The sequence below is a fragment of the Malaclemys terrapin genome, chromosome 13, assembly GCF_027887155.1.
Source record: "Malaclemys terrapin pileata isolate rMalTer1 chromosome 13, rMalTer1.hap1, whole genome shotgun sequence".
Classification (NCBI taxonomy): domain Eukaryota; kingdom Metazoa; phylum Chordata; order Testudines; family Emydidae; genus Malaclemys; species Malaclemys terrapin.
Genome location: NC_071517.1, coordinates 34956168 through 34982719, shown reverse-complemented (window position 1 = coordinate 34982719; position 26552 = coordinate 34956168). Strand labels below are relative to the sequence as shown.

Sequence of the window (26552 nt, the reverse complement as noted above, 5' to 3'; positions counted from 1 at the left end):
AGAGGTGTTAGCATAACCCTGTCACTGGCCAACATCAAACAATGTTAAACAAATTTCAGGGTTTGATACACACAGGCCTCAGCCTGCTTAATCCCAAGGCAAAGATACCATTAAAATCATTTTAACCTTTTATTAAAGGTAAAGAAAGAAAGAAAGCACAGTTAAAGCATTTGAAATGTAAGGTATTAAATAAGGCTTTCATTTTAACAACGTCCCTCGCTCCCTGTCACTTTAGCTGAAGAGAGTTTTAGAAGGAAAAACAACAACCCTTGTCCATCAGTCTCTTAGATGGCATCAAAGATGATAATAACTGTCCTTTGGAGGGAAAGTAAAGAAATTAGTTGAGATGGGCTGGAGCTGTTATTGTTAAAGTCCCTCCAATCCCATTTCATTTGAGGTGGTGTTTGGGACTTAACCTGTTGATAACATTTATTAGTGAACTTTCCATAGTTAATTCCCAAGCAGCCAAAAATTATGGGCCCAATTGTCACAGCAGTAGTTAGGCACCGAAATGCTTTTGTGGATCTGGGTCTTTGTGCTAAAGGACCTGCCCTGAGTAAATGGAATAGATATAATTAGAAGTGAGCATCTCCTGTTGCCCAGACCAGTGCATAACCCACTGGACTATGCTGCGTAACAAAGAAGTGTAAGGAACACAATAATTATATGGTAGGAGGCACAAGAAATGAATTAAATGGCACATTAAAGGTCTTTGCCATCACAAGTGAGCCTATGACATATGGACAAAGACTAAAACATTCTGAAAGGTACTAGTGGTTGGGTTCACAGATGGTAACCTAGTTAAAATGTATTGGAAAGAAAGTGTCATGTTTTTTTATCTTTTCATATACCTCTCAAAAAGTGGGTCTGGGATTCTCCAGTGAGTGGATCCCCTGGGGTACCTGTGATCATTTAAACTAATCAGCCTCACCCAGTTGAGGCAGACCTACTTCACAGAGAATGGCAAGTAGATCATTCCTGAGACCAGAAGAACTAGAGTCAACATATAAAAGTACAATTCGCTTAGATGTGACAATACCCACTGGACAAGTCAAGAGACCCTGATGTTGCGGGTGCTCTTTGAGGGCTTCTCACGACTTGACATGAAGGGAAAAATCAGAATGATTACTTCTTTACGTCTTTGAAGAAGTTCAGAATAAACTACTTTAGCATTTAATCCAAAAGAGCAGGGACTAGAATTTAAAAATTATCCTACAAGAATTTGTTCTACAGTAGTTGTTGATGACTGAGGCACAGGGCTCAATCTGTGTCTAGCCGGTTTGGCATTATGGTATCTTCCTAACATCACAGTCCTAGACTAACGTGAGTAACTGTTCTGCCCCCTCTTCTATTTATTTATTTCCTTTTGTTGTTTTTCTTTTCCCTCTTCTCTTTTTTAATATATTTTATCTCCATTTTTGATAACCTTTTTTCTTATATTTTCATTTCCCTTTTCTCCTTTCTTTCTTTCACTCATCTTTTTTTCCTTCTTTTTTTGTTTTTTTTCTTTCCTTCCTTTTACTTTGATTTTTTTTTTGGTTCCTACGTTTTTTGTTTATCTTTTTTCTACTTTCCTTTTTATTCTCATTCTTCATTTCTCTACTTTCATTTTCACCCTCTCATTTCCTTTATTGCTTTTCTCTATTCCTTTATTTTAACTTTTCTTCTCCTTTCTTTTTTTTTTTTACTTTTTTCGTTCTTTCCCTATTTTTAAGCCTAGTCCAAATATTTCTATCAAAACTTTTTTTTTACCAAAAAAAAAAGGGGCGGGGGTTTCAATTAAACTAAAAACTTTGTGGTAAGTGTCTGCTTTCTGTGGACAATTTTTGACTTTTCATTAAGAAAATAAAAATCAGAAAGTTGAAGAGTTTTCAGCTGAAAACTTTTCTTATTTCTTCCCCTCTCTCCCCCACACCTCTAAAAAAGTCAAAAATCTGCACAGGGAAACAATTCCACCCAGTTCTGCTCTTTTTTGGGCTTTTCTCTCCTCTGCTTTTCTTTCCTATTCTGTTTGCCATTTGTTTCCTCTTCTCATTGTCTTCCCTTCCCTGCTCACATTGACTTGTTGTTCTTCCCATCTCAGCCTTTGCCCACAGGGTAAATTTTTATTTCCTGTATTGTTCTTTTGTCTTCTTCACTTTTCTTATTTCACCCTTGCTTTCCTCCTCTACATTTTATCATTTTTTCCTCCTTATCTCTCTTCCTTTTCCTTTTATGTTCTCTTCTGATCTTTTCTTTCCTCTTCTCTACTCTTCTGTTTTTCTACTTTTCTTTTCTCCTGTTCATCTGACACATTATTCCCTATTCTCTCCATCCTCCCTCTACCCCGCACAGATAGCTCCAATGTACCCATGTGGAACCAAACCAACGTGACTGAATTCATCCTCATGGGCTTCCTCTACCCCCACCATCTGGAATGCCTCATGGCTGTTGGCTTCCTGGCCTCTTACCTGCTGATCTTGTCCGGCAATATCAGGATCATCGCCATCATCCTCTTAGACCGTCACCTCCACAGCCCCATGCACTTCTTCCTCTGGAACCTCTCCTGTTTGGAGATCCTTATTACATCTTCTGTCCTACCCAAGGTGATTGTCAGCTTCCTGACGGGTGACAGGTCCATCTCCTACCTGGCTTGTATCACTCAGTGCTACTTCTACTTCCTTCTGGGCTGCAGCGAGTTTGTCCTGCTGGCCGTTATGTCCTATGACCGCTATGTGGCCATCTGCAACCCACTGCACTACACCATGGTCATGAATGCTCAGCACTGCTTCCAGCTTGTGGTGGGGTCGTAGGCAATGGGGTTCCTGGCTACCATCACCCCCACCATCCTGATCATCACCCTGCTCTTCTGCAATGCCAACCAGATCGACCAGTTCTTCTGCGACAGCTTGGCCTTGGTCAAGCTGTCCTGTGTGGACACGAGCTTTGTGGAGCTGCTGAGTTTTATGACCTCCTCCGCCATCCTGTTGGGCTCCTTGATCCTGACGGTGGTGTCCTATACCTACATTGTTGCCACCATCTTCAGGATAACATCCCTCTCAGGATGCAACAAGGCTTTCTCCACCTGCTCCTCCCACTTCATCATCATCACCATGGGCTACGGCAGCTGCATCTTCATGTATGTCCGGCCTTCGGGCAGCGACACCTCGCTCAACAAGCTGGTGGCCCTGCTCAACACAGTGGTGACCCCTCTCATGAGCCCCTTCATCTTCAGCATGAGGAACCAGCAGATGAAAGATTCCCTGAGGAGGAGTAGTTCCCTGTTCAAATCCCTTTTCTCCTAAGGCAGAGGGGGAAATTGAAATTCCACCTCCTAGTTGAGTACCCAAATGACTGAGCTAAGAGTGATGAATGAGTCATCCTTCTCATTCCCCAGGCCTCTTGCGAAAAACACCTTTGGTGCCTTACCCCAAGAAAGTGTTCACAGCTGACAGTTAGGCACCTCCCTGGAATCTCCCATTAGCTAGCCTAGATGAGCAACCCCTGAGCATGCTGGCTTTTGTGAATCCCATTTTTAGGTGCCTACCTCTCCCCATTCATTGTGTAGGGAGCCGGGTGCCTAAACTGAGGCTTTGTGAATCCCTTTGAATTTCTAGGTACCTAAAAATCAGCTGCTTCAATTATCAGCACCGGAACATCTATGTCCCTTTGTGAATCTAGCCCATGTTGTCTTGGTCTATTACTGGGGATCCTAGTTGATCCTGATATACAAATAATAAATAATAAAGACTATGAAATACATGACAGTTATGTAGGTGTGGTTATGGGGTAAACATATTATGGCAGTGCGATGGTGCAATCATGGTGAAATGGATTGTGCATCATGATCTCTCTCAAGCTAACTCATCGAAATAAGCAACAAAGAGTCCTGTTGCATCTTATAGACGTATAGTTTCATAAGCTTTTGTGGGTGAATACTCACTTCGTCAGATGCATGTGAGTATTCACCCACAAAAGCTTATGCTCCAATACGTCTGTTAGTCTATAAGGTGCCACAGAACTCTTTGTCGCTTTTTACAGATCCAGACTAACACGGCTACCCCTCTGATACTTGTCATCGAAATAAGTGACTCATCTATCTACCTATTGACTCTATCTATTGAGGTGGTGATTTTCAAAATAGTTTGGGGATGCAAAAGTTGTCAACACTTGACTGACTAGAGGTCAGGATTCTGACCTATATACCTTCTCAGGTTGGTCTGGGGTTTGAGGGCCCCACTGCCACAAGGCCCCACCAATTGGCTCACACTCCCATGGGACCTGCACGGAGCCAACAGACAGATAGGAGTGTGGGCAGGATGCAGAAGGTGTCATGGGGGCTGGAGATAAAACCAAACACTCATGACAAATGCCCTGGGAAGCATGGTTTCAGGAGATATTGACAGTTGTGATTTCTGGATTTCAGTATTGATTGGTCAAGGGGAGAGGAGGAACTACCAGCAAAAGTTCCTGCCTGTGCCCCAGAGCACATGCTCAATGGGTGCAGGACCTACATCATGTCCCCCTTAGCACTGCCCCCAACAAATCTCTTAGCACTGCCCCCTGACCAACCAGCACTGAGGGGCGAGAACCGATTTTGACATCTGGAGTGTGAAAAGTTTGACGGGAGGGGTGTGAAGAAATTTATCAAGATGTGCAAGATGTGTATTCCATAACTATATTGACAACCCGCTTGGATTTTCACAACATTCTAATTGAGGAGGTTCCCAAATGCCATTCAAAGTCAATAGGAGTTGGATGATTGTGAGTATTCGCCTTTGTGTTTTAATGGAATCATATCCCAGAATAAGAATCCATTTCCTCAGTGCTTCCCAGAGTGTTGAAAACTGAGATTTTCTTCAGGGGAATGAAACCATCACAGACTCTGTCCACCAGCCTATGGTCACTCAGTCATTTTTGTAGACCTTGATGATATGGCTAAAATAATAAAGGCTGAGATTGTCAGTCACCCAACTCCTCTTGGTTTTGAATTGCATTTGGGAGCCTATGTCCAGCAGACTCCTTTGAAAATCCAAGTCTACAACCATGTAGGGAGTGATATCAATCCTCAGATGATCCAATAAAGACCGGGGATCTATTGATCTGCCCATAATAAGGGTATAATTGAAAATTGGTGCCTTCACTGAAGAGCTATCAATTAAAGAATACAGTTGGCCTCCACAGGAAGGAGGAGAGAGATTATGAAATACATAAATACTCAGAGAGAGCTCCCTGATGTGCCCTGTTCTCTAAAAAACTTGACTCCCATCTGCCGCCAAGACACCCACCCCACACACTTTAACTGCTACACCCACTCCTCTCCCAGAGTTAGGAATTGAACCCAGAAAAACTGATGCTCAGCTACCTGCTATAACAGTCGATCTTCTTGGAACAGACTTCTCTCATGTCATTGGAGAAGTGTCCTTACTATGTTATTCACAAACATATCTATCAATCAGAGGTTTTATTATTCGTATACAGCCTCTTCTTAATAATCATGATTGGTGAAAATCATGGGCAAGAAAAGATTGGCTCTAAAGGCTGACACTGTTGCCATCAGTGTCATAACTTTGTCAATTGCAAAGATCTGATATCTGAGAGGAAGGTGAAGAAAACCCTTATAAAACAAGGCAATAATGCAACTCTGCACATGAGGACAGAGTTCCTCCAGTGATTCATCAAACAGCTCAGGCTAAGGCTGAAGTACCGACAGTTCCAGCACACTGTCCCACTAACCTGCTTCAGTCCAGCCTTGGGGAGCCTGCATCCAGGTGTCCCAGGCTAGCTCAATGTCCATGATCCTTCCATGTCAAATACACTCCAGGCCTGTGCACCACTCAAGGCCTTTGCAGGTTTAGGCTAGGATTTTCAAAGGAGCGAAAGGGAGATGATTGTCCAGTTCACACTGAAAGTTACCCCCAATGGGAATGGCTTGTGAATGACACCGGAGTGAATTTCACCACTAGCCCTTGGCCACTGAGATGAATTTACCAAGAAGTTTGAAAATTATTTCCAAGGCTGTTGGTGAATACATTTTAGAGATGGAGACTTGTCCACTGGGAGCTGGTCTGAGAACCACTGCATACATTTCACATGAGACAACAAGTAGCCATCATGTGATAACAAATTGGAGTCACGCCTGCCAGGGGATAGATCTGAACTGGAGATTTATAAATTAATGGTGGGAAGAGCTGACATCCATGGAGGATGCTGTTCTTGGCTTTCTGTAAATCTATCACAGGTTGGAAACGGCCCTGTGAATTTCCCTACACACACTCTTGACCAGTGTGCCTCAACTCTGTCTTTAAGAACTCATTCAAGGGATGAGAGGGGAGTTAATAACTACCCATGGTCCAGTGAGTTCTCAGCTCCATCCTGAGCGTGCCAACAATGGAGATCAATGTGTTCCAAGTTGGATGTTGAGATCATGATGAAGTGAACACCATGTCTCTTTAAAGACTAGTCAGATCTCACACTAGTTCCACCAAGATCTATGCTGTTGAGATCACTGGCAATTATTGCTAAAAGCTTTTGGCCTACCTATCAATTATATTTGTTCTTGACATTTGTAGATACAATTTATACATCTTTATTACATGTCCTTCAGGAGCCTGTTCCTGAGAAGCTTATATAAATTTTCCAGGCTCTAAGGGCTTAGGTCCTTATTGCAACAAATACATCTTAATAATGATGAAGAATATGTCAACGGTCAATGCTTGGTGAACTGTCAGTAAACCAATATTCTCACCTTTATCAACAAGTACAGTTGACACTGCAATTTGGATCCGACCATCACTGAATTTAATGGTAGTTTCTTTATTGCTGAGTTGATTTAATTGATCCAAGTGCTTACAAACAGAATACAATTACTAATACTCCCAGGCACCCATAGTCAGAGAGAACCCTGGGGATTTTATCCCAGTGGTCACTGAACAGTACAGAAAGGATCAACGTCTGAGATTCACTAGCAGAGAAGCTTCTGTCAAGATAAGTCAGTTTCGGAACTGATGGAACTGCTCAGAAGTGGGAAGTTTTGACTGCTCAGAGTAAGGTATTTGTGGGACAGTCTGAGGCATTTTCCTTCTTTACTATTATGACCCTAAGTTCATTTTATGGCATCATCAACACCTAAATTATCTCCAGAATTGAAGGAAAAATAGACAACCTCTTTCACTCTCCCTCTCATCTAATCACTCAATCTAATTTACTCTTATGTATCTAATCTACAGAATTGTTCTTAATTTCTTTCTCTCTGTTTTCTCAAAGGTATTATGCATAACATCTTTCTATCAAGGTGACTAATGGTAATGAATGATTCATCTATCTGCCTATCGACTCTATCTATTTACAATGTCATTTTCAAAGACACCTACAATATATTCATCTACAGGATTGTCTCTCGTCTTACCCAGATTTGAGAGTCCCACAGACACACCGGAGAATCTTATCTTTCTAGAAGAACAGAAATTGGTCCAGCTGAGTTCCAGTAACGTGAGAGGTAAATCTAACCACATTAGCTGGCAGTGAAGTGTAAGATTAGACGAGACGAGCCATGTGTCTAGGCTGTTTATTGTTGGTTTGTCTAGTGCTTTTTCTCTCAACACTCTGGTATCTCATTCTCATTAATGGGATGGCACCGTGTGAGGTAAGGAAGTGGGAACAAATGTGCGGGTGCTCTTTAATAATCATTCGTAGGGCTGCATGTCTGTCACAATGGGAAAGAAGTCACAGACACTGTGATTTTCCCATTTGTTCATGACTTTTTGTGTGTGTCCATGACTCACCCTGCAGTCGGGGCTCCTGCAGTGCCTGTCCTGGGGGATGTCCCCAGCCCCCCACTCCAGGCATTGTGACCAAGTGCACGGGGTCACAACAGCACTCAGGTGTGGCCCAACTGCCCCTCTGGAGTGGACACAGCAACTACCAATGTCCGTTGCTCAGGTGAGTGTGGGACATGGTGTCAGAATCGCCAACCAGAGATGAGTAAGATCCAAGAGACGGAACACCTGATCTGTGTTCACACAATCATCTAATCTATCTATCTATCTATTATGAGATACCATGCAAACCCCTGAGAGGGATCTAAATACCTATGTGGTCTCAACAGGACCGAGCAATGGAAGAAAACCTAACTGCAGTGACAGACTTTATCTTCCTGGGCTTCTCAGACCTCCAGCATCTGCAGCCCCTTCTTTTTGTCATCGTCTTACTCATCTACCTCTTCACACTGATAGGAAATGGCCTCATCATCGCTGTCACGGTTGCTGACCTGGCCCTCAACACCCCCATGTATTTCTTCCTCAGGAACTTGTCAGTATTGGAGATCTGCTACACTTCCGTGGTCATCCCTAAGACCTTGACCGACCTCCTTTCAGAGAGGCGGGCTATCTCTTTCCTAGGCTGTGCAGTCCAGATGTACTTCTACCTTTTCTTTGGCAGCACAGAGTGTGGCCTGCTGACTGTTATGTCCTATGACCGGTACGTTGCCATATGCAACCCAATGCGTTACTCGCTCATCATGAGCAGAAAGGTCACCCTAAGCTTGGCAGCTGTGGTGTGGATCGTGGGCAAGTTGGTGGCATGTGAGCAAACGGAAGCCATATTCATTTTACCCTTCCACGGGCCGAATCAAATCAACCACTTTTTCTGCGACGTCCTCTCAGTGCTTAGGCTGGTCAGCACGGACAAATCACTCATCAATGCCATTCTTTCTTTCCTCACTGTGGTGTTCACAATAGTCCCCTTAATCTTAATCATCATCTCCTATGCAAGCATCATCTGGACCATTCTGAAGATGCACTCAGGTGAGGGGAGACGCAAAGCTTTCTCTACTTGCTCCTCACACCTAATCACAGTCATCTTATTCTACTGCAGCGGCTTTATCACCTACATGAGGCCCAGTTCCAATGTGTCTGTGGACACCAATCGAGCCCTTGCCCTGTTGTACACGGTCATTATTCCAGCATTCAACCCAATCATATACAGCCTGAGGAACAAAGAAGTCAAGGAGGCTCTGAGGAAATTCTTGACTAGGAGTAACATTTCTTTGTTCTCATAAATACAGTTGTTTTTTTTCTGATCATTGAGCCCCATTAAAGTATCTCAACTTGGGAGGTGTCTCAAAGTGGGAAAATATCTGTATTATTGCTTAACAATATGATGTATAATTTCATTTCACTTTTTAATACTATATTGCCGTCTATCTGGGGGATAGCTCAGTGGTCTGAGCATTGGCCTGCTAAACCCAGGATTCTGAGTTCAATCTTTGAGTGGTCCTTAAGGGATCTGGGGCAAAAATCTGTCTGGGGATTGGTCCTCCTTTGGGCATGGACTAGATGACCTTTTGCGGTCCCTTCCAACCCTGTGATTTATGACTGTGTAATGTTAAAGCAAAGGAGGTTGTAAAGTGTGCTGTTAAGGAACCCATGAAGGATAAAACAATGACTCAAATATTTCAGCCTGTGAGGTTCCCACTTCAGAGGGTTAAGACAACAATGGGCTGGGTCATCAACTTGGGGAAGAACTGACCTGGCTGGTACCATCCATAAGAGAATGTTTTACTCTTCCTAAGGCTAGGGCTGAGATGAAAAGACCCTGGAGGGTTAAAAAAGAAGTGGTCAGCTCTGCTGGAACCTGACAAAAAGACACAGAGCCATCAGGGCGAAGAAAGTCAGACGGACAGAGTGAGAGGCAGCAACTGCAGTGGTCAAGCTGTAACTTGGTGCCCAGAGAGAACAGGAGACACCAAGGGTGGGTCATGTCTACCAGGGGGCTGGAGGGGAATGCCAAATGTAAGGACGACAATGGGTCCTATAGGTCATTTTGTTATTTTAAAAATCTGCTTCTCTAAGCACTGTGCATGTTTTAGACAAATACTTCTGGTTCTGTGTCACTGCAAATGATTCCTGACCACAGGGACCCAAAGGGGAACTTTGGCAGAGTCCAAGCACATCTGGACCTGAGAGGTAATGGGGTTGGCACCCATGAAGGGGGAAACTGGTGACCCCGTTGAAGTGCATCTGGATTTCAGGATCCCACCCCAGAGAGAAGTAGAGGCATGAGCTGACCACATGGACGGGGTTCACTCCTGGGACTGGAGAAGGGTCTCAGAAAGGGGCAGCTTACAAAGGAGGCATCCAGAAGGGCAGATCACATTTAAAGTCTGGTCTGTATTTTATTACATCCATGTTTTAGGAAAGATTTGGACAAATTGGAGAGGGTCTGGAGGAGAGCAACAACAATGATCAAAGGGTTAGAAAACCTGACAGGAAGAAAGGTTTAGTCTTAAAAAAAGAAGACTGAGGGGGGAACCTGACAACAATCTTCAAGTATGTATAAAGAGGAAGGTGATCAATTGTTCTCTATGTCCATTGAAGATAAAACAAGAAGTAATGGGCTTAATCTGTAGCAAGGGAGATGTAGTTTACAGATTAGGAAAATCTTTCTAACCAGAAGGGCAGTTAAATTCTGGAACAGGCTTCCAAGGGAGGTTGTGGAATCCCCATCATTGGAGGTTTTTAAGAACAGGTTGGACAACACCTAGCAAAGCTGCTCTAAGTTTACTTGTTCCTGTCTTAGCACAGGGGGCTGGACTTGATGACCTCTTGGGATCCCTCTCAACCCTACGTTTCTATGAATGTCTGACAACTACAACTGCCTAAATGACTTCTAATCTCCTACCAACAGCATTTTCTGTTAAAAAACAAACAAAAATAAAAACACCTGGGAAATTCACTCACAAAGAATTTATGAACGCAGAGTTAGATTTGTACAGGGCTGGTGACATAGCATGCCTATGTGCTTTAGCAATTTTGTGATTATTCATTGAGACCTTTGTTTTCCATTGTAACCTCCTTGTTGGTTTAGAACATCCAGATGCTAGTGAAAAAGCGGCCCATTCTGACAGCATCAGTCTTTTCTGAGCACTGCTGCCCCTGCTAGAGTGCAGGATGCCTTGGAAATCACTCACAGGGAGAGATCCATCACTGGCCATCAACACATACTGATTCTTCTATCCTGGAACAATGGGTTTTCTGCTGGCAGGGCCGCAGAATTTGATTGACTCCCTACACAGAAGCAAACAGGGGTACAATTTGGAGCTGGGAAATTCCCTGAGCAAAAGCACCTGGAAACAGGATGTGGCTGTGAGACTCAGCATCTCCTGAGGATGCTGACCAGAACCAGGTCTGCCAGGGGTGGTGAGATCAGACTGAGAGGGGTGCCTTGAGGATGTTGTTTTCCTAAATTCTGTACCTCTGGTGTTGTGTTGTAAAGTGTTTGCGTCTCTTCCTTTCCTGCTGCATTGTCCCTGAAGGATTTGTCTGGGCTCCCACTGTCAGGTGAGGAGGAATGGGTATAAGTAACTGGTGGATGGAAGAAATGAGTCAGTTGTTTTGTGGTCTAAGACAGGTGGACTGCAGACTCCCACTGCCCAAGAAAGGTGTCATGCATGGGGTCCTCACCTGGCAATATGCATGAAAGTGACCCAGAGCTAGGGACAGTGACCAGTCACTATCTAGACCAAGATGGGTTAGAATCATGTGGGAACCATAGTTTGGGTCTGAGTACAACAGACTGATGTCTGACCAGGGGGAGGTCAAGGCCAGGTTGGAACAACACCCATTAAAATAAATGAGGCAGTTCACACTTCCAAGCTGTTTTTTCAGGCTCTCTATATACTCAGGCAGGCATTGCCACAGGGGTTTCACTCAGGTCATATTTGCTAGGTTTTCTTTGCCACCACACCATCTAAAGACTTAGGGCTAGATTCACAGGGAGGATTTAGGTGCCTTACTGCCTAACTTAGGTTCCTAAGGCCAACATTTAGACACCATTGACATTCATGAAACCCCTGCTACCTTGCCCTGTAGTTGTCTAATGTCCTCAGGTGCCTAACTTTCCACCAGTAAAGTCCAAGAGGTGCCTACATTTTTGCCAGTGGGCCTGTGGGAAGCCATCAAATTACTGACACCAATAAGCAGCTCAGCCCTGACTCATGCAAACTCCCCAGTGGCATTTACAAAATTGGTGCTCCATCAGGTATCTCACTTGTGGGGGTCTGTAGTGGAGCAGATGGCCCCACTCCCTGAAGGTGTGGGCTGAAGCAAGCCAGTGCACCTGTGCAGACAGGGAGCCAATCGGGGAAGGGCTTATAGGGAGCCAATCAGGGACCTGATTGGAGGCAGCCAATCAGGGCCAGGCTCAGCCCTACCAAAAAGGCTGCTCAGTGAAAGAGCAGTCAGTCTGTCCCAGACCTTCAGGGAGAAAGGTCTGTCTTCTGAGCAGGAGACCAGCACCCAGGACAGCGCAGTGCTGGGCAGGTTCAGGGAGGCAGAGTGGAGCTTCAGCCTGATATCTGCCAAACTGCGGGCCCGGAGTAGAAGGGCCTAGAGGGTGCGATGGGGTCAGAGGGGAAGTAACCCAGGGAAGGCTGAAGGCAAGGGGAGAGAAGGAGGGCCGAGAGGCTGCCATTAGAGGGTCCCTGGGTTGGAATCCAGAGTAGCGGGCGGGCCTGGGTCTCCCCCACTTGTGCTGCCCCAGGCCATGGAGCAGTGGCTGAATCAAGCTGCAACCTGCCCCCTGACATAAGAGGGGCTAGACTTGGGGGTTGTGGCAGGCCGCTGAGGCTGGTGCAAAGACTCTTGTTACCACCCCCTCCTCTCCCCAGAAGGTGGTGTAGATGGACTAAGGGGCACTGCTGGAGGGCAGTGGTCAGGAAGAGGGCGCCGCAAGCCGGAGAGCAATGCGGGCTCAGACACCAACTGAGGGCGAGACAATGGATGGGACACCACCAGGAGGAGGCGCTCCACTGGACAGAGCTAATTCTCAGACACAACCAGTAGGAGGCACCAGGGGATGAGTCCCAACACCGTTACACTGTCTAATCTGGTAGTTGTGCTCAAAGGACTCTCTCAATCTCTTCTGTTGAAGCTGTTCTACTCTGTGTACTGACATCTTCATTGGAGCAGGGAGTGGAACGCGGGTATCCCAGGAAAATGTCCTAGCAATTCTCTCTGTAGAGTGCTAGAGGGTATAGAGAGAGTGGGAATAACTCTATAGCCTAGTGGCTAATGCATTCTCCTGAGACCCAGGTTTCAATCCCTGCTCCAATGAAGATATGCACATGTCAATACTACAGCTACAGTGTTGCAGCTGTGTCGCTATTGCATAGACCCTTACTTTGTTGGTGGAAGGAGTTTATCCATTGAGGTAGTTAATCCACCTCTCTGAGAAATGGTAGCTAGGCCAACAGAAGAATTCATCCTTTTACAAACTGCCCCCCTGCACAAGACCTCATGGCCCTGCCACACCATGGCCCTGCCACACCCTGTCCCTGAAAAAGGCAGTGGAGAGGCTCCGCCAAGCTGTCTAGAAGGGCTATGTGGGACACAGCCAATCAGGGACCAGCAGGCTAGTAAAAGAAGAGCTGCAGGGCCAGAATGAGTCAATTCCTTGCTGGAACTGGTGGAGTGTGGATGGTGTGTGGCTGGATGAGGGAGTGAGAAGGAGCTCTAGGCTGGTAGCTGGGACCCTTTTCAGACAAGGTCTTGAGGTAAGTGTGAAGAAGGTGCGGGGCTGTAGGGACGTGGCCCAGGGAATTAAAGCAGCAGTATGACTTAGATAAAGGGACACAGTGGATGGCTGCTATCAACAGGGTCCCTGGGCTGGGATCCAGAGTAGTGGGCGGGCCTGGGTTCCCCACCCCCATTAGCCGCTGGGGGAGTAGTAGCCTGGAGTTTGAGGCACCCCAGAAGGGGAACAGAACTCCTTAGTGGCCCAGCAAGAGACCTGGGGCCTGAGGTGCCCAGAGAAGGTGAGGACATTGCCTCCCGGGAAAAGCCCTGGGAGTATGGCTCAACACCAAGGCCAAGACCATTGATAGATTATGGGACTAATTAAGGACCTGAGCCCAAGGAGGGCTACAGGGAGAGAAAGTGCGAGCCTGTACACACTCGACCAATGGCCCTTGCTAGGGGTGAGAACCCCAACCCCATTACACTCCTGTTTTCAGTTGCTTAGAATTTTGCCAAATTCTTTTGTCAGCCCTGCTATCATGGCTAAATTCTATTTGGGGGTGTTACTCCCTTCCTGCAGGTTCAAGGCAAAACTAAATTCTCTAGGCTCCAATTCACCCCTAACTAAAAATTTTGTAAAGCACCTCACACTATTATATCTAACTGTTATTTGTATCCTGTGATGTGTGACTAAATTATAAGTCCTATTGTCTCCCTAAAGCATACGTGGTTCTTCCTGAAAGAGGGGCAGGAGTCAATTTAGAATGGGGAAAAGTGGTGGCATGCTACTGAAGCTTGATCAGCTGTGGAGGTGATTTGAATTCATAGAGTTCTTGGTCCTCCGATTTCCAGAGCAGTCTAGGATAGACTGTAGGACAAAGTTAATGTGTGGATCTTATGGTAGGAGGGCATTCTCTAGTTCTCGGCTAAGGCAAATGGTGTCTGTGCTCACACCATACAGATATTCCAGACTCCAACTAAAATACCATACTCTACCCCAAATCCAATAAGCGCTTTAAGTTTCTGCTGTCAAATGGTCAAAGTAGAATTTGACATGAAGTTGCTCAAATAAAAATTTGTACCTGGGATTTTCAAAGGACCCCAGGGAGTTAGGCATCCAGCTTCCATTGGACATAGTGCAAAGCTAGCTGGGTTCCTAACTCCCTTAGGCCTCTTTGAAAATCCCAGTCTCAGTCCTTACCATTAGGTAAACCCAGTTTGAAAATCTGGTCCAGTGTGTCATCAGTAGGTTTCAGAGTCATCGCCCTATCTGAGAAGTAATGGAGCCAAAATTCATCCCTGGCATAAATCTATTGATTTAAATGATGATAGAACAGATATTTTTCTCTGGGGATTCCAAATGACCCTTAAGAATTGTAGATGCTCAAGACCTCTTTCTGCTCACAGCCCTACAGGGTCCTTTATCAGGGTCATATATGGAGAGTTTATTTTCCATCTGTAGGGCTTAGATGCTTATTTCTGCAGAAAGTGTCAAAGACACCAGAAAAATGTCTGTGATCTATGCTCCTCTCCAAAGAGCTACAATCTGGCTTTGGATATCAGTGGGTATAGATGTACATCAACATGAACACTACTATTTCAAAATACAATTTACATCACCACTACACAGTACAGTTACAGGCATTTCACCAGAGAACAAACTGACAATATCTCCCTCCCATTCCCCCTCCTCCCCACTGGAATTCCACCCAAACCAGCTTCATCTTTGAACACAAATGCTCTGGGGATGTGTTCTCAAGAGTCCTTTTAAAGAATATATTTTTAAGTTTTCCTTCAAGGTCCCTGTTGTTAGTAATGCAGAGCCAGCATCATGAATTTCTTTGAACTGATAGGTGAGAGGCATTTCACATATTGCTGTAGCTATTATATAACGATTCTGGATGTTCATTCTTTCATGGATGTTTTGAATCTCCTTCATCTATCTAGTCTATCAATGTCACCATTTCTCGCTTTAGTGAGTTATATGAAACTTTCTGGTGCTGTGGGGTGCACAATTTCACTCTTCTGTAGTGTCTGAAGGGCACAGAAATTTTGAATATAAACACTTTATTTATGTTAGGTTTTGTTTCTGAATGTACAGCTAACTTGAAAATATGAGAGAGTATAATCTTTCTGATTTAGGTAAGGAGAAAACTAATGGATCCTGATATCAATTGGACTCTGGCACTTTGTATGCTGAAAATCTGGAAACATAAAATAGATCAAAATAAAATATAGGGTGATTCTATATTTTACTACTATATTTTACTAATGCTTTTAATAAAAGCATTCATCATCATCATCTTCACCGTCACCATCATCTCTGTCTCAGTCGGTATCGAATCTATCAAATCAGGTGGGTAGCTAGCTCTTGTCATAATATTATTTTCCCATTTCTCTTTTTGTGTTTCTTTCTGTCTTTATCTATTCGACTATTTGTCTCTCTGTTGGAATATTCAAAACTTTCCGGTGTTGTGGAGGCAGAATACGGCTTTTCTGTAATGTCTTGTATTAACCTACCACACCATTGACGGGTATGTAGATTTCATATATGCAATCATGAGAAACTGCAATTTTTATCATTTAGCTAAACTGAAAACAAATGGATCCCAATACTAAGTGGACTGACATATTTTGCATGGTGGAAATATAAAGCAGTTAAAGAGAGAATAAAATGATTGTATATTTTGTATATTTTATTAATTAAAAATAAGTTATACTCCTCATCATTCTCTCTCTCTCACCAACTTATTCACTCTCCATCTACATGCATCTCTCTGTGTCTCTTAATCTGTCTGAGTAAATTGCAATTTACAGTTTTTGTGGAGGGTAGAATCTGGCTCTTTAGTAGAAAGACATTGTAACCTACTATGCCTTTGACAGGCAAATATATTTCATACTTACCCTATTATCCTTTTCTAAATGTTTATTTTGAATGAAATCTGGAAATGTATAGCAGCTAAAGAAATGAAGATTAGATTGTTTTTATATTTTACCAGCTTGTGGTAATAATCTGTCTCTCCACTGTCAGTGTTTTCACAGTACCATGCCTCTGACTGTAGTATTATATTAACAGTCCATGAAGATTAAAATCCTTTATTTATCACTTGAATATGTGCAGTATGGTCCATGGAAGGACCAACTTTCTCCAATACACAAGCACTAGCCCTGGCTAAGGGAAAGACTCATATCTAAGTGTTAAAGCAAAGACGGTGAATCAGGAGCTTTCCTATGTCCTCCTTCAGTTACTCGTAAAGGTATGTGATCTACCAATGAGGGAAGGATTCTTGAGTTCTATCCCAAGCTCAGAAAGAGTGAGCTCTACTGTTTAGTGATTTGGGAGACTCAGAATCAGGACTCCTGGGTCCTATTCTCAACTATGAGAGGTGAGTAGGGTCTATTGGTTAGAGAAGCAGAGGTTGGGAGTCAGCACTCCTGGTTTCTATTCCAAGTTTTGGCAGGTGAGTGGGGAATAGCACAGGGGGCTTGGAGACAGGTCTCATGGATTGTATTGCAGGCTCTGGGAGGGAGTGTATTGTAGTGGTTAGAGCAGTGAGGTCTAGGAGCCATGAGCATTCCTCAGCCCTGGGAATGGTGTGCTCTAGCAGTGACATTCCTGGGATCTAGTACAATCTCCAGAAGGCAAGCAGGTTCTAGGGGTTAGATCAGGGTCAGGGAGTCAGGATGTCTAGCCTATATTCCTGGATCTGAGAGGGAAATGGGATCTAATGGTTAGAGTGGATTAGTGGAAAGAAATTCTAGACTCCTGGTTCTGCCAGTGACCAAACTGAAATGTGCAAATTCTTGTATCGTAACTCCTTTTCCTTGTTTATAGACTATTCTCCTCTCTGCTGCAGCCAAGAGAAGATGTGATCATGAAGAATCAAACCATGCCAACTGAATTCATCCTTCTTGGATTTCATAATATTCAGGGGTTACGTTTCCTACTCTCTTGGGTCATCTCCATCATCTACATCTTCACCATCTTGGGGAACATGCTCATCATCTTCCTCTCCTTCGTGGAACCACGTCTCCAAACCCCAATGTACTTCTTCCTGGGAAACCTCTCCCTCCTAGACGTCTGCCAGACCACCACCACTCTCCCCCAGATGCTGGTACACCTGCTCTCAGGCAGGAGCAGTATCTCCTATGCAAGGTGTGCAGCACAACTCTACTTCTTCATCTTTTTTGTGGGTGCTGAGTGTGTTTTGCTGGCCACCATGGCATATGATCGCTACGTGGCCATATGCAAACCCCTGCGCTACACGCTGCTCATGAACAGGAAGTTTTGTGTTCTGCTGGTATCAGTCTCCTGGCTGAGTGGCATACTCAATGCAGCCTTGCACACATTCCTCACCATCCGCCTGCCCTTCTGTGAGGCCAATGAGGTCAACTACTTCTACTGTGACATCCCACCCCTGCTGTCTCTTTCCTGTGGAGACATCTCATTCAATGTCACCATGATACTGGTATCGAGCATCTTCTTGGGGTGGAGCCCCACCCTGTGCATTGGACTTTCATATGGATACATTGTTTCAAGGATACTGAAGATACATTCCAGTGAGGGGAGGAGCAAGGCCTTCTCCACCTGTGTGTCGCATCTCACTGCAGTTCTGCTCTACTATGGGAGTAGTATCTTCACCTATGTTAGACCCCTCTCTAGCTACTCATTGGATAATGACAGGTTAATCTCCCTGCTGTACAGCATCGTCACCCCCATGTTAAACCCATTGATCTATACTCTGAGGAACAAGGATGTGAAGAGAGCCATGAAAAAGATCCTTGTGAGGAAAATGTTCTTCTAAGATAATCAAGAATACTGGCATTGGTATATACTTACAAGAGTGGGATGTAGTAAGCTAGAACATATGGGATCTAGGAGTCAGGACTCATGGGTTCTATTCTGCCGTCTGGGAAGGGAGTGGCTTTTAGTGGTTAGAGATGGGGGGGATGCTGGAAGTGAAGATCCTAGGTTATATTTGATGAGTCTTGGAGGGGAATGGGTCTAGGGATTGGAGCAGTGGAGTTGAAGTCCCTGGACTGTTACAAAGAGCTTTCATATCTATGGATGAAAGCTTTTATAGGGGTGCTAAGTGTTATTATTAAATGTGGAGGACAATCACTAGGAAAGTCTGAGAAAGGATCCAACAATAGAACATTACAATTAAACTGAACCTTCATTTGTAAACATAATGTTAGTTGCTTTGTGCCTTGAATGTCTTTTACATATTTATGAAAGATATGGACAAATTGGAGAGAGTCCAAATGAGAGTATCACAAATGATGAAATGTTTACAAACCTGACCTATGTGGAAAGGTGAAAAAAACTTGGCATGTTTAGTCTTGAGAAAAGAAGACTGAGTGGGGACCTGATAACAGGCTTCAAATGTGTTAATGGCTCATCTAAAGAAGAGAGGGATCAATTGATCTTCATGCCCAGTGAAGGTAGGAGAAGCAGCAATGGGCTTAATCTGCAGCAAGGGAGACTTAGGTTAGCTATTAGGAAAAGCTTTCTAACTCTCAGGGGAGTTGAGCTCTGGAACAGGCTTCCAAGGGAGATTGTGGAATCCCCATCATTGGAGGGTTTTAGGAACAGGTTGGACAGTCACCTGTCAGGTCTGGTCTATGTTCACTTGGTCCTGTCTCAGCACAGGGGGCTGGACTTGATGACCTCTCAAGGTCCCTTCTAGCCTGACATTTCTATGATTCTATGATATACATTTGAGTAAAAAAAAAATTGGGGGGCCAGTCCTTCAACAACTTAAGCATGTAGGCTCAGATTTCCAAGCGAGCCTAAGGGAATTAGGCACCCAACCCCCATTGATTTTTTTTTTCAATGAACTTCTTTGTGCCCTTTTAAAATCACAGCCATGAATAATTGTCTGGTTGACTTACATCCTCTCCCCTGCTGCCAATGCACATGAATCCCTTCACTCACAGGAGTAAGAGTCCACAGGCCTGTAAACTCCTCTGCTGTGTTTCATTCGTTACAGAACTTTGATGCTCCATCCCTGATATGGGTGCATATTAGTAGTGGGTGAATTGAAAATTCCCTATTGCCTAGCTCCCTCAAAGGCTGATGTTTGGATTTTCATGGGAGCCAACAGGATTTAGGTGCCCATTTCCCATTGGGAGTTAGCCTCCTTCAAAAAAACAAAAACAAACTTCCCAACCTTTTTTTATCTGTAAAGTCATTTAATATCTTTAAATGAGAAATGCTATGGAAGGTCTGGTCTACACTGCAAAGTTTGTCAAATAGTTATGTGGGCTAGGAGTGTGAAAAACATCACAGCCCCTCACTGACATGCTATGCCACCAAAATCCATCATGTAGAGGCAACTATGCTGAGAGAAGAGTGTGTCTGATGCCATGGTTTGTCATCAGGCAGATGGTGTAGCTATGCTGCTACGGGGCTCTGCCAACACACCAATCCCAGCCAAGAGTTTGTAATAGATAAGCCCAAAGTGACAAAAAAAAAGTTTAGTTATAGTATTTCTCATTTGCCTGTGTTTATTTCTCATTAACTTATACTAATTATGTCTATTTCCCTCTGCTTTTGTGTACTATTTAATCCTGTTACATGTATTTTTTTTCTCTGCAAAATGTGTGGGATATATTTTGTCTAAAAGGGTGTTACATAAAATAAAATATTATTCTTGAGTATCTATCTAGTCTATCCTATCTATGCCATCAAGAAATAAGGTTTTTACAGTGATTAATTAACCATTGGAACAATTTAGCAAGGGTTGCAGTACATTCTTAATCACTGACAATTTTTAAATCAAGATGGGATTTTTTTTAAAGATATCTAGAAATTATTTTGGGCAGCTCTCCGGCCTGTGCTATACAGGAGGTCCGACTAGCTGATCACAAAGGTCCCTTCTGGCCTATGAATCTAATTATATGACTTCCCTCACCATAGTACCTGAGCTCCTCACTAGTAGCTCAGAAAAGGCAGTGAGGTTTTTCCATTGCACATGGGTCTATTTTTATTTGGAAGGCTTCTGGCATTCTGGGGCCCTGATCTGAGCACAGAATTTCCAGGAGTGGGGAGGGTATCCTCAGACAAAGCGGGACTACCCCATCCCTGCTAGAGCAGAAGAGGCCTTGGGGAAAGAGAGGCCTACAGCTGAGCAGGTGCTAATTCCCTAGAGACATATATAGAGGGAGTATTCCTGCTCTGCTCTGGGTAGGCCAGACAGAGAGAGACCGGGAATGACTCTGTAGCCTGGTGGTTAGAGCACTCAGCTGGGAGACCCAGAATCCAGTCCCCCTGCTCCAATGACTTTCATTATTTATCCACACTGGAATGACTCCAACAGGAGAGATTGAGTGAGCCCCCTGTCAGAATATCACATAGGGCAGTGGTTTGAGAAGTGGCAAAGCCCTATTCAAATCCCTTCTGTCACTCAGGTGCATGGGGGATGTGAATCTGGAGTCTCTCATATCCCAGGTGCGTCTCATAACCACTAGGCTAAAAGTTATGGGGGAGCTCCTCCTTCCCCTGCTTGCAAAAAATCACCTTAGGTGTTGAACTCCCTGAGAGGGGCGGGGATTAGCACACATTCCTCTCCTTGTCATCTCCCATTGGTTACCTTAGCTGGTTCCCCAACCAGCATTCTGGCTTTTGCAAATCCCATTCTGAGGCACCTATTGCTTCCCACTCATTGCACAGGAAGCCTGACAGCTGAACTCAACCTTTGTGAATCCCAGACTCCCAGTGGTTTTCTAGGCACCTAAAAGTTAATTTGTGAAGCTAAACCCTAGTTCTTCTCGATGGTACCAAGCAGACAGTCCAGGAGCCTGCCTCACCCCAGGTGACCCATGGAGAAGCATGGCACAGAGTTAGCCTTTCCTGTGTCGGCACACAAGCATCTGTGGACTCCAACACTCACTGCAGCACTAAAACTCCACCAGAGGCAGGGGGTAGTTGGGCCACTGCTAGAGTCCCTCTCTCCACAGCAGCAGTGGGGCTAGATGAACATTTATGGTCCCCTGTTTAACAGGGTAACATATCACAGAATCATAGAAATGTTGGGCTGGATGTGACCTCCTGAAGTCATCTGTACCAGCCCTGTGATGAGTCAGGACCAAGGAAACATAGACCAGCCCTGTCACATGTTTGTCCAACCTGTTCTTAAAAACCTCCAGTGCTGGGGATTCCACAACTTCCCTTGGAAGGCTATTCCAGAGTTTAACTGTCCTTAGAGTTAGAAATATTTTCCAAATATCTAACCTAAATCTAAGCCCATTACTTCTTGTCCTACCTTCAGTGGAAATGGAGAACAATTTATCTCCATCCTCTTTTATAACAGACCTCCTGAAGCCTGATAACACTTGTACTCCTCAGTCCTCCAGCAGCACGCCTTCTCGCTCCTTGCACACCCCCCACTAACTGATGGGAGGTCCTTTTTAAACCAGGTGTCCTGATTAGCCTGCCTGCCATAATTGATTCTGGTATGTTCTTAATTGGCTCCAGGTGTCTTAATTAGCTTCCCTTTCTTAATTGGTTCTAGCAGGTTCCTGATTGCTCTAGCGCAGCCCCTGCTCTGATCACTCAGGGAACAGAAAACTATTCATCCAGTGGCCAGTATATTTGCCTTCTACTAGACTCCTGTACCCCCCTGGTCTGGGTCTGTCACATATCCCTCCCTGCTGCTCAACACCAAGGGGTTGGGCAGCTTGGGACGTCAGACAGTGCATATGTTACAAGCTATCGGCATTGTCATGATGGCTCCCTGCTCTGTGTTTCACACAGAACTGGAAAGGTTGGAGGGATAAGAACCACCAGGTCACCCTTGCATTCTTCTCCTTTTTCCACTGCATCCATTGAAGAGGGGCATGGTCAATCACAAGGACAAATCTGTACCTGAGCAGATTTTAGTGCAACGTTTCCTTGGCCCATTTTACAGTGATGCACTCTCTCTCTGCCACTGCATATTTTTGTTCCCTTGGAAGGAGTTTCCTGCTGAGGTAGAGAATTGGGTGTTCCTTCTCCCTGACCATCTGTAATAGGATGGCCCCCAACCCAACTTCTGATGCATCCGTCTGCAGGATATATTCCTTGGTGAAATCTGGGGTTATCTGTACAGGGTTACTGCAGAGGGCAGTCCATAGGTCTGCAAACACTCTCCCTTCAGTGTCAGACCATCTCACCAGATCAGGTCCATGAGTCTTCACTAGTTCCATCAGGGGGATTGCCCTTGTGGTAAAGTTGGGGATAAATTGTCGGTAATACCCCACCACACCTAGGAATGCCTGGACTTGTTTGTTGCGACTTGGTCGGAGCCAATTTTGTGTGGCCTCTAACTTATTCAGTTGGGGTTTTACCAGACCTTTTCCCACAATGTAGCCAAGATATTTGGCCTCTGTAAACCCTATGGTGCACTTGGCAGGGTTTGCTGTAACGCCAGCTCACATGCCTCTGCCCCTGCTTTCCCTGCCAGCTTCGGACTGCAGCACCCTGTCTTGTTGAGCCAGGCACACCAGTCTGCTCCAACATAGACCCAGGGCCTGAACCACGTGCCCCATAGCTGCAGACTTAACTGAAAGCTACTTAAAGAAGTGTTCCTGTCTTTAACACTCAGATGCCCAACTCCCAATGGGGTCTAAACCCCAAATAAATCTGTTTTACCCTGTATAAAGCTTATATTGTTCATCCTCTATAACACTGATAGAGAGATATGCACAGCTGTTTGCCCCCCACAGGTATTAATACATACTCTAGGTTAATTAATAATTTAAAAAGTGATTTTATTAAATACAGAAAGTAGGATTTAAGTGGTTCCAAGTAGTAACAGACAGAACAAAGTGAATTACCAAGTAAAATAAAACAAAACCCTCAAATCTAAGCTTAATACAGTAATAAAATTGAATACAGATAAGAACCTCACCCATAGAGGAATTCCAGTAAATTTCCTTTTACAGACTAGTCTCCTTCTAGTCTGGGCCCAACAATCACTCACATCCCCTGTAGTTACTGCCCTTCGTTCCAGTTTCTTTCAGGTATTTGTGGGGGCGGAGAGGCTATCCCTTTAACCAGCTGAAGACAAAATGGAGGGGACTCCCAAAGGTTTAAATAGACTTTATCTTGTGGGTGGAGACCCACTCCTCTCTCCTATGCAAAGTCCAGCTCCAAGATGGAATTTTGGAGTCACATGGGCAAGTCACATGTCCATGCATGACTCAGTTTTTACAGGCGGCAGCCATGGCTTACTTGCTACCTTGAACGTCCTCATGTAGACTTCTTATGTGGATTGGAGCCTCCCAAGAGCCATTGTCCCTTAAGTGCTTCTTGATTGGGCACTTCATTTGCGCATTCCTTTCTTAAGAAGCTGACCAAATGCTTTACAAAGGCTACTTAAAAATCAAGCCAGTGCCCAGCCAATATTCATAACTTCGAATACAAAAATGATACATGCATACAAATAGGATTAATAGATTCAGTAGATCATAACCTTTACAGAGTTATGTTATATGGCATATGTAGCATAAATCATATTCTAGTTATATTATATATACATTCATAAGCATATTCCCATGAAGCTTTATGGGGTACACCGTCACAGACCCAATGAAGCTAAGGCCACTTTCTACCAGCTGAAGGTCTGGTCCATGGTGTTTAAGACTGACATTTTCCTAGCCTGGTTTGGTTTGTAAACTTCTACCTCAGTCACCATCTCAGTGCCACATGCAGTGTCAGGGGAAAAGCCAGGAACTGAGCTGAGAGTTCTATGGGCCGGTCGAGTGCCCTAAACTCAAGATCAGCCTTCATCTCTGTGCAGGGATCACTGGGTGTCAGTGTTATGTCCTGATGATGGTAACCAGTCCTGTTCTCTCTCTCCCTGTGTGTGTGTCCTGCTGCATGGAATGAGTGTTTCAGTGTGCATGTGTATCTGTCTGTTATTGCCATGTTGGGGGAAGTAGGTTTTGTGTGTGTGTGTGATTCCTGCCCCTGGTGGAAAAATGAATCCTGTTCAGTGTGTATGTGTATTGTGTTAGTGTGTGTATGTGTGTCTTGTTACCCCTTTCTGGAAGCAATAAGATTTGCTCTCTGTGTGTGTGTGTGTGTGTGTGTGTACTCTTACTGCCCTTTTTGGATGGACTGCAATCTGTGTGTGTGTGTGCACACAGCCAAAATGAATATCAAAGTTTTGCACAGTGTGGCGTATTTTGGCAGGTGGCGTGGGTTGTCGATTGACATAGGTTTGTTGTTCCATGTGCATGTGGAAGTTAAGCATAATAGGGGCTGTTACAGGTAAAGGCCAATGTACTTTGATGCAGCTAGGTGGGGTCCAGGACTAGCATAGCAGAGTGTGTGTGTATGTGCGCGTGCATGCACACGCATAGGAGATGAAAAGTGCAAGCTTCTTTGTGATGCATTGAGACAGCTCAGCACTGTCCCAGGACTGGACTGGCAGGTCCGAATCAGCAGAAATACCGGAGCTCTGAAGATGGCAGGCCTGGGCTAGCAAGGATCAGGATCAGTGAATTCAAAGAGGGGTGTGTGGGTGGGCATGAACTTGACTAACAGAGGGTCAGGACTGAGGAGCATTGTCAGCGGTGTGCATTTGGGGTAGGACAGCAATGACAGAGTGGTTGTAGCTCATTATTTTGATGTGTTGGCAGAGCAGGGGAGCAGGTTTGTGACAGGAATAGTAGTGGTAATGTAAGTCAGGACTTAGGCATGTCACCAAAGCTGTGAAAGGAGCCTAGAAACCTGGAATTGCCTTTTGCTCACCATACCTGGGCCGGGCTGTCTTCACTAACCTAGTGGGAATCTGAGGTTTGTTTACATGTCAGTTTCATTGCAGTCATCTCTCCCCCTTACATTCCCTCGCTACCTGAGGGTCTGATGGAATTTATGAAGGAAGGGATCACCATTCACAGGGGCTGGGAATGAACGGCTTGACCCCTTTCACTTTAACCATTGAGGGCTACTTGACATAGGAACAGACCCATCCCTTCCTTTGTATAACTTTAATCAATGCCTCTCACTTTCTTTTCTAATCAGCCGCAACAGGACTTCCACTGAGACCTGCATTTCCCAGCAGCTTTTCCATTCTAATGGCCCTCAATGGGACTCATTAAAATAACGAGTAACTTTGTTTCTGCCCTTGGCCCATAATTACTTGAGAGGTTTGTTAAATCTCCAGCCAGTGCCCAGGTCTCAGTTGGGTTTAACTTTCCTCAGAGTGCTTGATTAAGGCAAGAGAAGTTTTAATGACCCGTGTGTCCGCCCGTACATCTCTATAGAGTCACAGGTGGTGCATGCCTAATTGGAGAGATTTCATTTTAGTAGGTGTGTTGCTAATCAGGGTGGTTTTAACAAGCACACAATGAAGTAGCTTTTATTTTTTTAAATTATTTTTATCTGAGCAAAGAATCAGTGAAATTAATTTATCCCAAATAAAACTGATCAGGGTCCTGCTAATGGGGCATCTGTCCCAGGTCTGTGATCAGATCTATAGAAACAGCTGCATCCTTAAGGTCAAGCACCTTATGCACCATGGACAGACTGTTCATTGCCACTTCTCTGATCAGTCACTAGGGACCAACAGAGCACTTGTTAAAGACTATCCCCTTGCCACTGCTGTCCTTTGCACAGTGTTAGTCACATTGCAAGGCTCGTCGGCTCCAATTCCCACCTGCTTTGACTGTGAAATTAGCTGCACAGAATGAGAAGGGATGTTCCTTAGTTACCAAAAATCAGGATATATCTTTAAATTGAATGTAATGCCTTTGACTGTGACATGTCCCCATTCAGCAGCCCCTGCCCACTGAAGTCCACTTTCCATGGGGATGGGTCCATTAGTGGTAAATTAGATAAGGGGAATGTAAACACCTCTAGCCAGGTGGATGGAGAGATGATTAGAAGAATGAACAGCGTGCAAGGCAGATTCACAGAAGTGTAGACAGACAATTGGCCAGACCAATGGGTAGATAATTTGATGGACAAAGAGCAGAAGGAGGAAAAAATTGACAGACATCTTGATGGATAGACAGACAGCAAAAAAAGACAATTAGGTGGATGGACAGATGATTATACAGATGGACAGA

The 26552-nt window shown here is 44.5% G+C and overlaps 2 protein-coding genes and 1 pseudogene across 2 annotated transcripts; all 3 read left to right on the top strand.

Moving 5' to 3' along the window:
- Positions 1–2351: 2351 nt before the first annotated feature.
- On the top strand, positions 2352–3284 carry LOC128847999 (olfactory receptor 6C76-like; annotated as a pseudogene).
- Positions 3285–8071: 4787 nt separating this feature from the next.
- Positions 8072–9037, top strand: LOC128847277 (olfactory receptor 10A7-like). The gene has a single exon (XM_054046666.1). The coding sequence runs from the start codon at positions 8072–8074 to the stop codon at positions 9035–9037; it is 966 nt and encodes a 321-aa protein (XP_053902641.1).
- An 8331-nt stretch (positions 9038–17368) lies between these two features.
- LOC128848237 (olfactory receptor 5V1-like) lies at positions 17369–18298 on the top strand. Its single transcript, XM_054048099.1, has one exon. The coding sequence runs from the start codon at positions 17369–17371 to the stop codon at positions 18296–18298; it is 930 nt and encodes a 309-aa protein (XP_053904074.1).
- Positions 18299–26552: the final 8254 nt, after the last annotated feature.

Bases quoted from the DNA above. Each gene is read 5' to 3' on its own strand.
- LOC128847277 (XM_054046666.1), top strand. From the start codon at position 8,072: ATGTGGTCTCAACAGGACCGAGCAATGGAAGAAAACCTAACTGCAGTG.
- LOC128848237 (XM_054048099.1), top strand. From the start codon at position 17,369: ATGAAGAATCAAACCATGCCAACTGAATTCATCCTTCTTGGATTTCAT.